Genomic DNA, 17334 nt, shown 5'->3' on the forward strand with positions numbered 1-17334 from the left:
TGGTAGAGGTCTTGACTTTGCATCAAAGGTTGTGGGTTGAAGCCGTTTGTCAGGACAATGTACTTGTGCTGTCAATTGGATGAGAATTAAACTGAGCTCCTGTCTGTCTGGTCAAGTGGACATTGATTCCATGATACTGCTTGAAAAAGTAAGGGAATTTCTTGGTGCTCTAGCCAACAATAGAACAAAAAATCGTTTGGTTCATCGCTGTTTGTGGGGCATTGCTGGGTGCACATTGGCTGCAGCATTTGCCTAAAAATAGTTGTCACGTTACAGTAAAATCTGTTTTTTAGATGCCCTGACATGAGTTTTACAATCAAAGCATCTATCACTTTAGCTATACAGATCTCTTTAACCATGCTTTTGTTTTTTTCTTTCCCACCCAACCAGCTTGATTATTCCAGTGTCCTCCTTGCCAGTCTCTCTTTTTATGCTTGAGATGCAACCAAATTCTTACTTGGAAAAATGCTTCCTTGCCTATTTTTCATGTTTTTTTGTCCTCAATACAAGTCATCTAAGACTGGTGCTGAACAATAAACCGTATCAATAAATAAACAGCTGCAAATTGTCAGTTTTCACCCACCTGTCACACATGAAGATTTTTATGTCATGTCAGGTATGTCACACATTAAGATTTTTATTTGATCAGCTGCTCAGAAAACCATCACCATGCTTCAGATATCCAAACCAAACTACTGAGAGTTCTACGTAATGCATGGAAATTTTCCCTTGTCTGGAATGGAGTTCATACTCTCTTCCCCCCCCCCACCCCATGGAACATACTCTGCCTACCTAATCCCAGGAAAATATTTGCAAGAGTTCAGGAACCCCAGTGTGTGCTTTGGGGATATTGGTGGAACTTAACCTGTTAAAACCACTTAGCTTGTCATTGTAAACATTGTGTGGTAAGCTTCCTGCTGTTGATTCAGCTAGGATCAACCAACATGTTACAACCTTGGTTTGCAGGGTTAACTGGAGACTAGTGGGAAGAATTACTACCCCCAAGACCAGTCTTTTTCTCCTGCTACCCCACCCCCGGCTGAACACACACACGCATATTAGATGGCACACTGCACATAATACTTGCATTTGATATAGTGCCTTATGTCTTTGAGGTGTCTCAAAGTGCTGTAAAGTGAATTGACTATATTTTGGGGGTGAAATGCAGCAGCCAATTGTGCACAGCAGGGTGCTGCAGACAGTTGTGGATTGAGTAACCAAATATTTTTTGGGGGAATGATTTATTACCCTGGAAAAGCAATCCACCAATCGACTAACAACCGGGTTCCTCCTTACTGCTAGGTAAACAGAGGCATGTGGAATAAGGAAATTTGCCCTGCTGGGAACAACCTAGGTCTCTCGCTTGCAAGGCAAGTGCTCTATCCACTGAGCTACATGTTCAAATGCTGCACAAGCTAAACAGTACACTCTCTGAAACTAATTAGAAATATAACTGGGGGGGAAAAAAATGTACATTTAGAATAACACACAGCAAAGAGAATATGATGCAGGCCATAGCTTTACTATCTCCAGGGCCTTGGTACCCTTTATGGTACCTGACTGAGTCACTGCTGCTCTGCAATACTGAGTCACTGCTGTGCTGCAGTGTTCTCATAGGGAAAGTCATGAGTAGGTGTCAACACAACACTGTTAATCAATTCACTATGAGGAAGTGGCTTTGCAATGCATTGCCAAATTCTGAGGTTTGATGTCTGCAGCTACCTGCTGAATGTAGAAGTCTTGTCTGTCTGATATTTTCACACCTCATGCTAATATTCTTCTCCACAATCACTGAGAAGTGATTTGGCTCAAAATCAAATTTCCAGCTGGAATTAGAAACATTATGGTGATTGTTATGGTCCAGATTGATAGTTTGGTCATCCAGCTGGCCCTGAAACCGTGTCAGGCAGGAGTGAAGGTCACGGCTCCAACACCGCCAACATGATGGACAAAATCGCCCATTTCTGTGCTTTGCAATATAATAATCCTTGCATTTGATATAGTGCTTTTCACATCTTCTAGATGTCTCAAAGCGCTTCACAGAATATACTTCAAAAAGGGAATTGACTGTAAATTTGTGGGTGAAATGCAGCAGCCATTACGAACAGCAGTGTCTGACAAACAGTCATGGATTTAGTGACCACATTATTATTCGTGGAGTCCTGAAGCTCAGTGGTAAGAGCACTCGCCTTGCAAGCGAGACACCTGGATTCAATTCCAGGCAGAGGGCGAAACCTTTGGCTAGTTTCCTTACTCCACACGCCTAATAATAATCCCTCCAAAACAGTAATAAATTGGTCATTTTCAATCCACGACTGTTTGTGGGACGCTGCTGTGCGCAAGTGGCTGCTGCGTTTCGCCCACAAATATACGGTCAATTCACTTTAAAGTCTATTCTATGAAGCACTTTGAGACGTCGATATGACGTGAAAAGCGCTATATCAAATGCAAGGATTATAATATTTTTGTGAAAGAATTATTATCCTTAGAAAAGCGATCTGCTGATCGACTAACAACCGGGTTCCTACTTACTGCTAGGTAAACCGAGGCATGTGGAGTAAGGAAACGTGCCCAACATTTCGCCCTGCCTGGAATTGAGCCCAGGTCTCTCGCTTGTGAAGTGAGTGCTCTAACCACTGAGCTACAGGACTCCACGATACCCTGATTGAATTATTTGATATCAGCAGGGGCAGTTGTTCAGATTACAAATGCCCTCAGGGCCTTTGCCAATGGAGGGGAAAAAAAATCGCACAGGGTTCAGCTCTTCGTGACTATCCAACCCGTTGCTGGAAAGCAGTGCGATAGGATAGGGCTCAGTTGGAATACCCACATGTTACGCTGCTGATTCTCCCCATAGAACAGAAGCCGGACGTTCAGCCTTTTGAGGTTCTGGAAGTCTATTACCACCTGTGCTCAAGCAAAAACATTTCTGACGAGTTGTGCCGAATCATTTTCACAGTTTGCTGGCCTAGTTCCTACCACCTTCTGTCTGATTGTGACAGTACATACGAACCCACTGCTGATGTTGCCATGACAATACCTGGTGCAGCACATTAATATTTCAGTGTATTAGATTCATTGCAATCTTGTTAATTGAATTACCGTCCACCAGATCTTCAGTGTTGTGTAAACCGGATATTGAAAGAGCAACATGTTAGTCCATCACTCATTCTACAAATGCATAGTCAGGTACAGGAACTTATCACCTGACATACTGCAATAATCAGAGAAAATTGGGGTTATTTCTGTTTAAGATTAGAACAGTTTGAGGTAGAGCAAAAAGTTAAAATTGCAGATTACTGAATTGACTAGTCTTAGCATTTCAAAGTCTCAAGAAATAAGAAATCACATGCCAATATCTGCTTGCTGACTAATTATAATGCCTGAAATGGGAAGCATGCTGTTTCCCAGTAATGACATCCTGTTTCCTTGATGAAAACAAGTGATTGCCAAACCTTGCATTGATTACTTTGCACTTAATTCAATGTACATGTCAAGCAGGCAGGAAATGGTCAATCAGCTTTGCACAAGGGAGAACAGGCTGAAATGCTAAATAAACAGCAGACAGTGAAACCACTCCAGACTCCACTCAGGATACACCACCCAAGTTCATCTTGGATTTCAGCCTGTAACTCACCCTTGAGATCCACTTTTCCACAGGTTTAGCAGTTATCCATGGTTTTCCTTTGGGAAATGCGTTTGTGTGGGAAATGGATGTCAGTGCTGGCAATGCAAACTTTTCCAATTTCGGGCACCGAGTATGTAGGATGGCAGCAGTTCACGATTCTTGAGGAGACATGTCTGGCAAAACCAGGAAACTCCCTTATTAACCCAAGGTAGACATGGAGGTCAAGGCAAATCCTTAACACTATGAGGCAGCCTGAACTTGCCCAGTGCTTCCTTCTGAATGTGGCAGACTTTCTAATAGCTAAATAGTGAAATGTGAAAAACATTTAATTAACCAGTTTCTCCCCCTCCTCACTTTGCATTCTGTCCTCCTCGTTTAAATCTTCACATCAGTTCAGATGTGTCAACTAGAAGATGACCCATCCTGAGATCGTCTCTCACTCACAGCGGCTCAAGGACTAACTACAATAGTGGAAATTGTGTCTCATACAGTCAAAGGTATGTGCATCAACATAATTTGTTTGGTCTGATTATAGTTCCCCCAATGTTCTCACATTGCATCCTGAAGACACCAACATCAGCGATCCGTTGCTACCTTAACAGATTGCCTGGTCTTCGTGTGTGTCCCCATGAGTAGCACAAGAGGGAGAAGAGGGGCGCAATCTCAAGGAAACTCTAATCCTATCTCACACAAGCACGTTTCGGGCAGACACGCAGCACTGAATAATCAGGAATGGGGACCTCATTTCAAATTTTCGAAAAAGGTAAAACAGACTAACACCTGAGCTGTAACCAAGGGAAACCAGTGAATGAAATAATTCACCTAATTCCTGTGCCACCAATACTGCATTGCCACAGCACATGCATATTACAGCATGGCAGGCAGTGGAAAAACATAAAAGCATTGATGGGACGAGCCATGCTTGTGATGTCGTTCCCCCCAGTGCTGAGATAGAACACAATGACGAAAAATGCTCACTTAATCTATCTCAATGATGTCATAACTCTCATGGGTTTGCTGGACAATTACAGAATGTCGCAGGAAGGTGTTACCAAACCCAGCAATGCAGGAAGGAGTCACCTCAAGGTTAGTTAAGCACCTTGTGACACCTTCCCAACATGAAAAGCACCATATAAATTTGTATTGCATTGATTGTATTGTAGCTTCAATATGCAGAACAGTTAAATTAGGACAATTTAGTTTAATTTGTTGCTTGCTTTTGAACCAAATTGTAGATTCTCCTGTCAAACCCACTGATAAATAGATGCATCTTTACTCCTATCAAACTAAACACCGTAACTGCAGCCACCAAGAATGCCTCGATTCACCCAGGTGTTTGTACAGTTAATAAGATTGAAGCCCATGGGATACATCGATCCAACAAACTCGCACAAGCCTGTTTAGGATATCGACTCCATTCATTTGATAGATGAATTCAGGACTCATTTCCCTTCTCCCAAATGGTTTGCATTTAAATTGATGTACTTAATAATGTCAAACTATAAATTAATTAAAGGGATTGAAGCCTCAAAGAGCAGACCTCTTCCCCAATCACTGCCAACAGGTGCCAGAGACACAAGTCTTAGCATCACTAAACTCAGTAAACAAAGGTACATTTGGGGAAATTTTAGTTGGAAATAGATTTATAACATTTATTTTGGTGGTACTGTTGCCTGGAGTTCCAAATATTCAGGTCAATTCTGGAGGAACAGTTCCAAATGATGGGTATGATTTGTTTTAGTCTCACACTCTGTCCATTGTCAGGTCTCCACATTACAAGTCGCACCCTCTGCCGACGGCTAATGGTTTTCCAGGGCTCTGGTCAGGAGGTCATTCAGTCGGCTCACCATGGGTCTTGGGTCGTCGTTTAGGCCGGCGGCTATCATGGCATTATCGTAGATCTGAAAGTGACAGAGAAATCTGTTGCAACCTTGTCCTGCTGAGCAACGCTTAAAGGGGAATTGTGCAGTACAGCAAGTAGTGTACACTGTCTGGGTATGTGCGTGCCCACACATTCTTAATGTGATTTTATCAAGTGGGTTGTGGGGCTGCAGGGAAGATGCCAGGATGGTAATAATACAACGCTCCAAAAAGGAGTGGGGAGTTAATGTGACAATCTTTACACTCACCTGATCGAGCAGCAGCTGAGCCAGTTCTGGGTTCTTGTCACGTAATTCATTCAATTTCTTAACCAGAGCGTGACTGAAACAGCACAAGAGAGTGGGGAGGGTCAATGAACACACCCGAAATGTGTGCGCGGTCAAAACTCTCAGTCCCACAGCCTGCAACACATTCAACACTGTTTAAGACACAGTGTACTGAAGGCACTGACTTATCCTGGGGACCGTCTTCTTCAATTGTGATTGTGCATTCACTATAGATCAGTCTGGTTAATTGTGCGATTTAAGAAATCAATTTAATATTAATTAGATCAATGTAAAAATTTAGATGGAAAATTGAATGAAAACCTCATTAAATAGGCCCTACAATCAAAATATCTAAATGACATTATTCAGTTGTATTGTTTCAGCTTTGATTACGTACTGAATAGTGAGCTATCATGTACTTGATGTCACATTGTCAGGCTAGTTACGGGTTGCTGATGTATTAGTTTAACACAATCTTGCTTTGGTACCAAACTAAAATTGCTAGTGGACAGCTCTCTCACAGCCCACACCCATCTGCTCTATAGAAATGTATAACACTGTGGAGGAAGCCATTCAGTTCATATCTTTGTGTCAGTGTTTACTCCTCTATGAAACCATCTATTTTCATCCTTAGGTCTTTGCTGTGACACCTGGCCTGATGGTAGCTGCTTACCTGCCATTAATCTCCAGCGTGGGTTGCAGAATCTGAGCACGTTCCTCGCTGGTCCTGGCCAGTTGCTGGGTGCGTAGGAAGTGCCGGGCAGCGCCCATTTCCAGCACAGTGATCATTGCTGGGTGTGTGTCCAGTCGTGGTGTCAACTGAGACAAAAGAGAGAGATCCTTTCAATAATGGATCCAGTGAGAAGAGTCCTACACACAATGGTTGAGACAGAGCAGCTGCTGTCCAGAGCAGCCACCAGAGATCCAGGAGACGGTAAAGCATCAGGGCTCAATTCCAGTCTTTGCCCTTAGAAGCTTTCTGACCCCCTCCCAACCATACAACTATAAACACTCATAAAAAAATTACAATTAAGACTAAGACAACAGGAACCCAGAAGTCACACATTAACCCCTCACCCTGCTCATCATTTAACCTGAGACACACTGTTCAGCGATAATGAGACTAGGTTGGGACAACGGCTGTGCAGAGATGGTGGCAGGGGTGGGGGGGATGGACAACAAGGCAACAGCTGGCTCAATGGAGGGGGTGGGAGTGGCGAAAAGTGAGAAGGCGAACCAACAACCATGATTCCTGATCACTGACACAGCAGCTATTTCTCTTTAAACAGCTCTCACAGTGAATGTCTTCATATCTGATGTGGTCGCTTGTACATGCCAGCATTATTGAACACTGCAAGGGCTCGTACCTTAATGTTGGTTACTCGTGTCCCAAGTGCATTCTTCATCCAAGCCAGGAGACCCTCTGCGTCTGCTTCAGAGAGCCGCTCAGAAGCTGCAAAAGTAGATGGGATATGGCAAAAATCAGAGCAAGTACCAAAAACTGGCCTTAATGGAGCCGAGTCTAACTCCAATTATAACTTTATCTAAATAAAACACCCATATTTATTGCCTCTTTCCACTCACACAGCACCAGGTAGTGATCTTTGGGGAAGAGCCAGTCACAGAACCCCTTGCTGTCGGCACCTACTAAACTGCCCAGAAAGAAAAGCCCCCGATTGTCACTCCATACCTGGCTTGCTGTCCTCGTATTTCTCCTCCTTGTAATGATCCACCACGATGTCAGTCTCCACAGAGATCAGCTTCTTCTTGTCAAACTCCCGCAAGTGTAGCAATGTCAGTTCATCAAACTGATCAAAGCAAAACAGCACCTAAACAGAGACAAAGCGTAATCCAGTAACAAAGAAACAGAGTATTACCAGTCTCATCTTCATAACAATACTGGTGATTGGTTCTATATCCTTCTTAAAATGAGGTACGCAATACTCCAATAGCAGCTAAAACCAATATCTTCAACATTACCTCCTTGTATATTCTATGCCTCTGGGTATAAGCCCAAGGATTCAATTTACTGTTTTTAATCTTTTTTTTAAAATGTATTTGCACTGACATCTTTGATGACCCATATACCTTCACACCGAGGTAGGTCCCTCTGCTTCTCTATTACATTTTAAATATTATCATTTAAGATCCATATCCTTTCCCTATGCTTTCTACTTCAATATTTTTCAGCACTGTACAGCTCATGTCAGCAATGTGCAAACACTAGTCAATCTATGTTCTCTTCTTTCATATTTCTCAGCACAATCTGTGACGCCTCGAATTCGGTGTCATCAGCAAATTACAATATTGGTCCCTCAATTCCTAAATCCAGATCATTTGTGAATACATCAAATCAGAGCAGCCCTAACACTGACCCCTTGTGGAAAGCAATCACTATGTCATCCCAGTCTATTTGATGCATCTCATTGGTCGTTCTTACCTCCATGTCCTTTTTCTTCATTGCCTCGAAGTACGGTGAGTGTTCTGCCAGGCGGCGGTTTGGGGCACACAGGTAGTATATGTTCCGTGTCCCTGCTTTCATCCGGCTGCCGTACTCCATTAAACTTGTCACCTGGCCTTGGGGCATCTCGGACGACTCGAACCTCAGCAGCTTACCAATGTCCTCCTGAACACCCAGATACATACTGTTAGTTACCCCAGGACTTCCAGGGTGTTCCAGGGGCATCTGCCAATCACAATATACTGCTAATAACTCCAGCGTTGCAAATAAATTTTGTTAGATTTCTCAGTCCCGGGCTCACTCATGACAGCACCAACTGATCTGTACCTCCTCTACCACTGCCTGGCTCAAGTCAGCATCTGCCAGGGGATGGAATGTGGAGCTCGGTAATTGACATCGAGCAGTGCAGGGAACAGAGAACTCTTCTCCACTGCACATTACTATCAAATAACAATGATATAGTATTCTTCTGGGTATAAAATCACATTAGGAAATCCTAAAAGTCACTGCCTGGTTCTAAATCCTATCGAGGCCAGAATACTGCATAAGATAGTACATCACCGGGGCTCACCTTGACATCCTGCTCAACCGTGGTTACAATGCCTTCACGGATGAACAGTCCAAAGTCCTCGTAGAACTGGCTGTATTTCTCAGGCTCTTTTTTACTCTGTTCAAGGAAAAATTTGATCAATCGCTGCTGGAGAACAGCTTGAAGCTTCCTGAAAAAGAGAGAGAGCAGAGGGTGAGCTTCCATCCCAGGAGCCACCAGAATCTGAGCCAGGAGCTCTGCTGGGTTTTACACAAAATAACTGGGAAATCAACAGTTCTGTTCTACAACTCTCCCATTCGGGCATCTCTTGATGAGCTGTATCCAGATTGAATACCTGATGAGCGAACTCTCCTGAAGCAGTTCTCTGCTGAGGTTTAGAGGTATGTCTTCACTGTCAACCACACCTGCAACAAAGACAGAGTCATTCAGTCTTTCTGTCTGAACACAACGGCATCTTCACACACCACAGTTTAGACCACTTGCAACAGCCCCGTGGGACATACCACTATATAAAGTGATGTTTAGGGTCACCTCCCCGGCTTGGCATGAGGCTCCGCCACTGTTAATTGCTCTGAGATGCTGCCCCTCTACATAAATACAAGTTGTTATTTGCTTTATGATTGTTGCAAGTGCATATGAACCATACAGAGCAGGAGGGTCACAGGTTTCATTTCTGGTCTGGGCTCAACTAGCTGCCTCGGGGGGAAGGAAAGAGGATAAAGGTAAAAAGACAATCATACCTATTCCTACTTGGCTCCAAAGAACAGGTAACAGCTCTGTACTCACCCCGCAAGAATCGCAGCCACTTGGGCAGGATATCGCTGGACTTGGTTTGGATCAGCACTTTACGGCTATACAGGGCCACGCTGGACCCCATTTCTCGGCTCACATCAAACATACTCGGCTTCTGCACAGCCACAAGAGAGAGAAATTCCATTCAGTAGCACAATATACATACTGAAGCCTGCTCTCCCAAACCAAATGTTTATAAACTCACTAGAATCCCTGAATTTAAATTAGCCCCATCAATTCTCTGCCAACTATAATGTCTGTAATCCATTCTCACCAAGTGAGGAAGGGCTCCCCTAATGGATCAGTTGTTAAATTTACTTACAGACCAGAGATGTCTTGTGTTCCTGACCTTAGTCATTGCTGAAATAGTTAAGGTGGCGAATAGAGGTGCTATAATTAGTCTCAGCTCCTCAGGAAACAACAGGCGAGGGAAAGGGGACAAACAAAACAGCCAGGATCCCGAATCAGATCAGCATCCAGATTCTCTCGTGTGAATGTTGTGTGAGGAAGATTGGATTCTACATGACACGAGTGACGAATCGTGTGGTCCCGTGGCAGAATACTGAGAGGATCAGCATAAAGCCGCAACTCTGGCATTGTGCTACTCACCATTTCTGGAACGTAGAATATACTGCGGATGTTCAAGGGAGCATCGGTCTTGTAATGGAGGATGTAGCGTGGTTTATCATAAGCCTTTGCTACATAGCGGTAAAACTCCTCATGCTGCCACTCGCTGATCTCCTTTGGATCCATCATCCAGAGAGCCTGAGAAGTCACAGTGCATGTTGAATGGGACGTGTGCTGCACATCTTTTTGACACATGTATGCATATCTATGTGTAACAGCCTGGCTGCTATTCCATCACCGCTGCTGTTCTCAGGACAGGAAACCACTCACCTGCAGTGTGTTAAGTCGACGGCCGTTCATATAGATGGGGTAGCTGACAAAGTTGCTGTACTTGGTCACCACCTCTGAAACACAGACCAGTGCTGAGTGTAATTGTCTCTTACAGAAAGACTGAAGCAACTGTTGAGCAGTCACCTCCCCCAAACCCTGCCCATTAAACAAGTTCCCACGACCTGGCTCCATCAACTCCTCCCCCCCCCCCCATATTGAGCCACCATAATGACAGCACGAGTCATCACCTTCAGGAGGGAATTTTAAAAACAAACTGTTCTCAAGTTCTTTCACAGTGAAAACAGCAATGGCTCTGAGGGGTCAGTCACAGCCTTATTAGCTCCAAGAGACACTGTTAATTATCAATGTGTGTAAAGAAAATTAAAACAATTTTAATAAAATCAGTAACAGCAAATCTCTCGACTTTCTAGGAAAGGTAGTAAACAGTGAGGAGGATAGTAGCAGACTGCAAGGGGACATAGACAGACTGGTAACATGGGCAGACACGGGGCAGATGAAGTTAAAAGTGGAGAAATGCAAAGTGATGCATTTTGTGAGGAAGAATGAGGAGAGGCGATATAAGCTGATGGTACAATCTTAAAGGGAGTGAAGGAACAGAGAGACCTGGGGGTACATATAAGTAAATCTTTGAAGTTGGCAGGACAGGTAGATAAAGCTATTAAAAAGCATACGGGATACTAGGCTTTATAAATAGGGGCATAGAATACAAAAGTCAGGAAGTTATGATGAACCTTTATAAAACACCAGTTAGGCCTCAGCTGGAGTACTGTGTTCAGTTCTGGTCACCACTTTAGGAAGGATGTCAAGGCATTGAAGAGGGTGCAAAGGAGATTTACCAGGATGGTACCAGGAATGAGGGACTTCAGTTATGAGGAGAGGCTGGTGAAGCCAGGATTATTCTCCTTGGAGCAGAGAAGGTTAAGAGGAGACTTAACAGAAGTTTTCAAAATTATGAGGGGAATTGATAGGTTCAACAAGAATTTCCACTGTCGGGTGGGTTGGTAACCCAAGACACTGACTTAAAATAGTTGTTAAAAGAAACAGAGGGGAGGTGAGAATAATTTTTTTCCGAAAGCAAATTGTTCGGATCTGGAACGCATTGCCTGAAAGGGTGGTGGAAACCGATTTGATAACAACTATTAAGAGAGAAGTAGATAATTATTTGGGGAGGACAAGTTTGCAAAGCTATGGGGAGAGCGCGGGGGAGTGGGATTGATTTAGATAGCTCTTTTCAAAGAGCTGACACAGATACGATGGGCCGAATGGCCTCCTATGCTGTATATTTCTATGATTCTATGCTATGATCTGACCTCTCACCTTTAACCCGATCCTCATTGGCAAACTCTTTGCAATCATCCTTCAGATGGACAACAATCTTGGTGCCCGGTCTCACACCAGTGGCTTCAGTGATTTCAAATGTCCCTGAGCTGGAAGCATGGAAGAGAGTTACTGGGAACCCCCAGATCTACAGACAGTGCTCAACTAACAATGCAGTTCCAAAATATGAACATTTCCAACAGGATTCCTCAGTAAGGATACTGATGTACATCATATCACTATATTTCCCCTGTCCACATTCCACAATTCTTTACTGTAAGGTAACTCAATCTTCCATTCCACTTCCCCCGGTTTTTCTTCTAATCCCTCACTTCCCAAGTAACTATCTAATCAACCATGTCAATTGATTTTGAGCCTACATTACTTCTGGGACAATGCATTTTATTCCACATTGTCACAGTCCTTTGTGTGAAGGAATGTTTCCTGTTTTCACTTTTAATCTGCTTAACTGTAATTTTCAGATTGCCCGATTCCCCCACCAGAGGGAAGAATCGTCCCTTATTTATCTTGTCAACTGTTTCTATTATGTCATAAACCTCAGTCACCTCTTAACCTCCTTGGTGTTGGGAATATCGCCTATATTTACCCAGCCTCTTGCTCATCTCCTGATCAGATTGTACCTATTGCACAAATTCTGGACTCACCCGTCAGAGGCCCATCGGTAACCGGTGCTGCCCGACTCCGCAGCCTGTGTGAACACTTCCACTTTATCAGCCACTGTAAATGCAGAGTAAAATCCAACCCCAAACTGCCCGATGATCTTCCCGCCTGCCTCCACCTGGTTCTGCAAAGCCTCCAGGAAAGCCTGGTCAAAAATACAAAAAAAGTTTCAGCAAAAGCTCTCCCGAATACTCATTGAGTGAATTCACTTGACAAAGCAAGACATACAGGAAGGTCGAATCCATGCTGAGGTAGCTCACCTCAACAGGAGCAGTTGGCCTCAGCTCTCTGGGTTCCTGCTACTAATCACCACACAGTGACCTCTGTGGGAAAGTGTTTGTGTGTAAATGCCGATTATCCCTCTACACAGCTGAATAAATGTCCCACACTCACTATCTAGGTTCACACATTGAAACAAAGCCACAACAACAAATTGCATTTATAAAGCGTCCTTTATGTCGGGAGGAAGTCCCATCATCTGTGGAAATGTACTCTATCCCAAATTAGCAGTTTCAGGAAGAGAGAAAAAAAAATTTAAAAAGAGAAATGAACCAGGATTTTCCCACCTTCGAGCCAGAGTGTGCGATTGTCCCCAGATTCTGAATGAGTTCCTCTTTACTCATTCCTATCCCCGTGTCCTGCGAAGGAGGAAACAACAGTTAGAAACTATCCCTCAATTGGACTGAAGTGTTAGTTAGAAACTAACCCTTGTGCTGCTTTGTATACTTCAATTTTTTCAACAAGAGAACATTCAGTTCAGATTTAAACAGAGCAGTGTAAGTGTAGGATGTACAAAAATAGCTACCATTTATGTAGCATTCTTCAGGTGGGATAGGGTCTCAGAACACTATATACAGTAACTTGAATGTGTGGAATAGACTATCCTGAAAGACAATGGAGGCAGATTGTAACAGCAAACTCAAGAGGAAATTACATAACTAATGTGCATAATAAAAATTGGTCCAGGGATATGGGAGATGGAGGAGTCGGGATCATTTGGGTGTATTTTATTCATATAACTTGAACCAGCCAAACAGATCTCCGTGAGCAATGCACAGACAAGAAAGTGTACATTTACCACTCAAAAAAAAACAGCAAACATAGCTGATCCCGTTCTACAGTTTCTAGGAATTTCAAACTTTTGAAACTGCAGTTGATATTGACGAAATGGTTTTTTTGAGGTGTGATATACCGAGTGGCCAGCAGATGCCAAAGCTCTTGCTATGGAGCCATGTTGAATTGCAGTAGAATTAAGTGTTTCATTCTCCATCTACAGCACCATCTTCTGGCTGCAGCAGTTGGACCATAAAATGGCTAAATGTAACCGTTCTTTTCTTTCTCGCGTTAATTCCCTTTTAAGGCAGTGCTAAGAGATATGGATCCACTGACACCAGGTTCCCTAGTACCTCAACCAAATGGGAAGTGTTAGGATCTCACTGTATTCAACGTGATCAGAGCAGCAGAATGCAGCCAAAAATCTGTCCTTACCTGAAGTGGCCACACAAGCATTTTCAGTAGAGGTCACAGGATAGCAATCAAGAGCGGGAATCCTAACCCCAAGAGCACTGACAATTGCAAAGCTGTGCTGGTTATAAGGATAGCTATTGTCTTTGGAAGCTTGCTTTAAATTTGCCTGTGAATTCCTAAGGAATTTAATGTCATCATTTTAATGTCACACATCATCATAACGAGGAAAATAACCTACAAATAACCAACCACAAAGCAGGGCAGACCAGGCTGAGGGGCTACTGTGAACAGCTACAGTGAAAGGGTTTGCCATACCTGGAAGGTTATGGTTCCTTTCTCAGCATCGGTCCTGAGGTGAAACTCCAGAGGAGGCTGCTCCCGGGCATCGGTCACCAGTTTGTGACGTAGCTTTTCGAGAGCATCACTTCCATTGGATATGAGCTCACGGATAAACACCTAGGAAACATGAATGAGCAGGTACAGTGAAACGCTCCTGAAAAACAAACCTTCACTTGTATGGGTACGATGCAGTATGGCACTTATCCCAACCATCTGATGATGTGTTAAGGCTTTGGCTCACAGTGTTAAGGTCAATATTTTGACATTTTCACATCCAAATCTAATTGATCAGCCATCCAACCAACAACTGGGGCTTGCATTACTACTTGGTTCCCCTCCTCAGACCACACGAAAATATCACCTCCTGCTCATTTTATCAACTTCTAAAGGCAAAGGGCAGAGTGGTCTCACCAGGATTCATTTCCAGATCCTGTTGGCCCCAAAACATAGTGAGAGTGAGAGGCAGTGTCCAAACATTCAGAGGAGCAGGACATAGAATTTGGAGTCACGGTACTGACGAGGCTTTTCCCATTTGCCTTTTATTGGGGCGGGGGGTAAATGGGAATAAGCTGTCATAACAACTTACCTCCTTTTCAGAGTACAGGGACTTTGCCACAATATTCAAAAGCTTTTTCGTTTCTGCCTGAAATTCATGACTTGAAGAAGATCCTACAGAAGAGGAGATGGTTATCACAAAGCCAGAGCTCCCAAAAGCACATCTGCAGCAACATAATACAGCAGCACAATGTTCGGTTCATTCTGTTTCAAAGCACTGACACTGCTAGTTAGGCACCCAAACCTGAAGTGGGAACGAAGGGAGTGAGAACCAAAGGTGAGGACAGGAAAAGATGACCTCAATCAAACAGATATATTTTGAGGCAGGCTTTGAATGAGGGGAGGGAGTGAGTCTGAGGGACTGTGGGATGGAGTCCCAGAGAGCAGGGCTGAGTGGCTGCGAGTCTGCCTACTGAGATGATGGGGTGGATTGGATGGGAACATTGGATGGGGAACATGAAGTAAGCCAGTGTTTGCTGAGTGAAGGGAGTGCATCTTCGGTAGGGTTGAACGAGTACACTGCGGTTGAGTGGGACAAGTCCGTGGAGGGATTTGAAGGTAGAAATTTATGGAACAGAAGGCCATTCGGTTTATTGCGTCGTGCCGGATCTTGAATTTAATCCGCTGGTTGAAGGGAGCCAGTGGAACCAAGCAAGGATGGGATAGGCTCATGATGTATAGTACGGGTGAGGGCAAGAGTTGCAGAGTTTCCAATTGATTGCAGCCTGTATAGAGAAAAGGTTGGGGAGTCCAGGGAGCAGGGCATTGGCGTAGTCAAACTTGGACATGAAGAAAGTTTACCTTGTACGCTCTCGCTGTCGGTGATGATGGTATGCAACGCCTCCTCCTCTTGGCTCTCTGCTGTTTGTGTGCTGTACGAGCGCAGGGTGAATGAGACGATCGCTGGAATACATCTCTGGTGGATGGAAAACAGAGCTGCAGATCTTCTGAGATCGATCATGGCTCCTGCTATGGGAGGGCAAAGCACCGAATTTCAGGAACTTATGATAAAGCATTTTCATCTACCAGAAATGCCCCAGCTTGTCTGATCTTTAGATTACATTCAAATCCAGTTTCCCTCCATTCCCTCAACTCAATTGTCGCCGTCAGTAGCGCTTTTGCCTCTAGGTCAGAAGTTTATGGACTCAAGACCTATGTCGGGACTCAGATACGTAGTTCAGGCAGCACCGTAATGATCCCTCACCGCCAGAGGGATCATTACTTCTGATAAGATGTTAATGAAGCCTCTCTGGTCTTCAGCTGAACAAAAAAGGTCCAACGACGCTATCCCAAGTAGAGTTTCTCGCTGTATCCTACTGTTTTGCCTAAACGGCGCCTTGAGACACTTCAACAACAACAACACAAACAAATTACATTCGCATAAGCGCCGTCCACCTCAGGAGGACGTCCCAAGGCGCTTCATCGATATGAGGCATTATTACAAAAGGCATCTTAGCCCCAATGTACACCGCCTCTCCTCAGCTGCGGCTCACAATCACACTTCGCAGCAGTACCTGCGGAGCGTTTCAAGACACTGACAACGTGGTGAGGAGCAAAACCAAAGGCACGATTTTTATGATGATGATGATGATGAGGACGCCTTGGACGGTGGGATGAAGGTGGGGGTTAATCGGATGAAGATGAAACACACCCCCGATACACTCGGGGGCAGTGAACCTGAGCAAATGATTATTAAATCCGATGCAACGCACTTACCCGGAGCCGCTCTCAGTTGCCCGGACTCCTGAGCGCGGGCGGCCGCCGGGCGCAGAGCCACAGACCGGTGACGGAGGAGGGAGAGGCCGCGGCTCAGGCCGCCTCGAGCCGGTCCCGGGAGGAGGGAGAGGCCGCGGCTCAGGCTGTTCTGCGCCATGTTCTCGGTCTGGTCTCCCCGCCCGCGGCGGCGCTGTGACATCACCGCAGCGCGACGCGGCGCGGGGGGCGGGGGAGCGGGGGGGCCTTCACACCCCGGCGGCGCGCACTAACCTCTCCCACCCCGGGGGGAGGCGGCCCGCGCAGCGCCTGCCTCAAACTACAATGCTCATAAAAGTCGCGAAAGAAATAATTTTATTTAATAATGACCATTAACAATAATTTTGATTTTCATCGGATCGGAGCCTCTCAAATCAATCAAACGGCCGGGACGGTACCAGAGTCAGCCGGATATATATTATATATATATATTATATATTATATATATATATATAAAAACACGTCACATTTTCATGTTATTTGGAATAAGTTTCTTTTATAAAGTTATTCGCTGTGTTGGGGGGAAGGGATGGCCACCAGTAAGGCCCCCCCCCCCAGCCCTGTGGGCAATGACCTCCCTTCCGCGGGGAAAACATTGAAGGTCAATCAGGAGAATAGATAAATCTATATTAAAAAAACCGCCCTTTCTCGACTCATTTCAGCCGAAGTGCCGCGTAATGGGCAACAGCGCCACCGGTTGCGTGTCCCGGCGCCTCCTACGCCCCAA

General features: G+C 44.5%; 1 protein-coding gene across 2 annotated transcripts; it reads right to left on the reverse strand.

Moving 5' to 3' along the window:
• Positions 1-5253: 5253 nt before the first annotated feature.
• trap1 (TNF receptor-associated protein 1) lies at positions 5254-16765 on the reverse strand. Of its 2 annotated transcripts, none has more exons than XM_007893610.2 (18): positions 16572-16765; positions 15657-15821; positions 14887-14969; positions 14277-14417; positions 13061-13132; positions 12479-12639; positions 11814-11923; positions 10476-10549; positions 10188-10343; positions 9573-9693; positions 9121-9190; positions 8808-8955; positions 8216-8401; positions 7466-7604; positions 7143-7228; positions 6449-6594; positions 5758-5830; positions 5254-5529 (listed from the first exon to the last, which is right to left on the reverse strand). In XM_007893610.2, exons 1-18 carry the CDS (start codon positions 16726-16728, stop codon positions 5428-5430), a joined length of 2190 nt encoding a protein of 729 aa, XP_007891801.2. In that variant the 5' UTR covers positions 16729-16765; the 3' UTR covers positions 5254-5427. The 2 variants fall into 2 exon arrangements, with proteins under 2 accessions (XP_007891801.2, XP_007891800.2); XM_007893609.2 differs by having other exon boundaries at positions 15657-15824.
• Between the last annotated feature and the right edge of the window lie 569 nt (positions 16766-17334).

This window comes from Callorhinchus milii, unplaced genomic scaffold, assembly GCF_018977255.1.
Source record: "Callorhinchus milii isolate IMCB2004 unplaced genomic scaffold, IMCB_Cmil_1.0 Scaffold16, whole genome shotgun sequence".
In the NCBI taxonomy this organism is placed as follows: Eukaryota; Metazoa; Chordata; class Chondrichthyes; order Chimaeriformes; family Callorhinchidae; genus Callorhinchus; species Callorhinchus milii.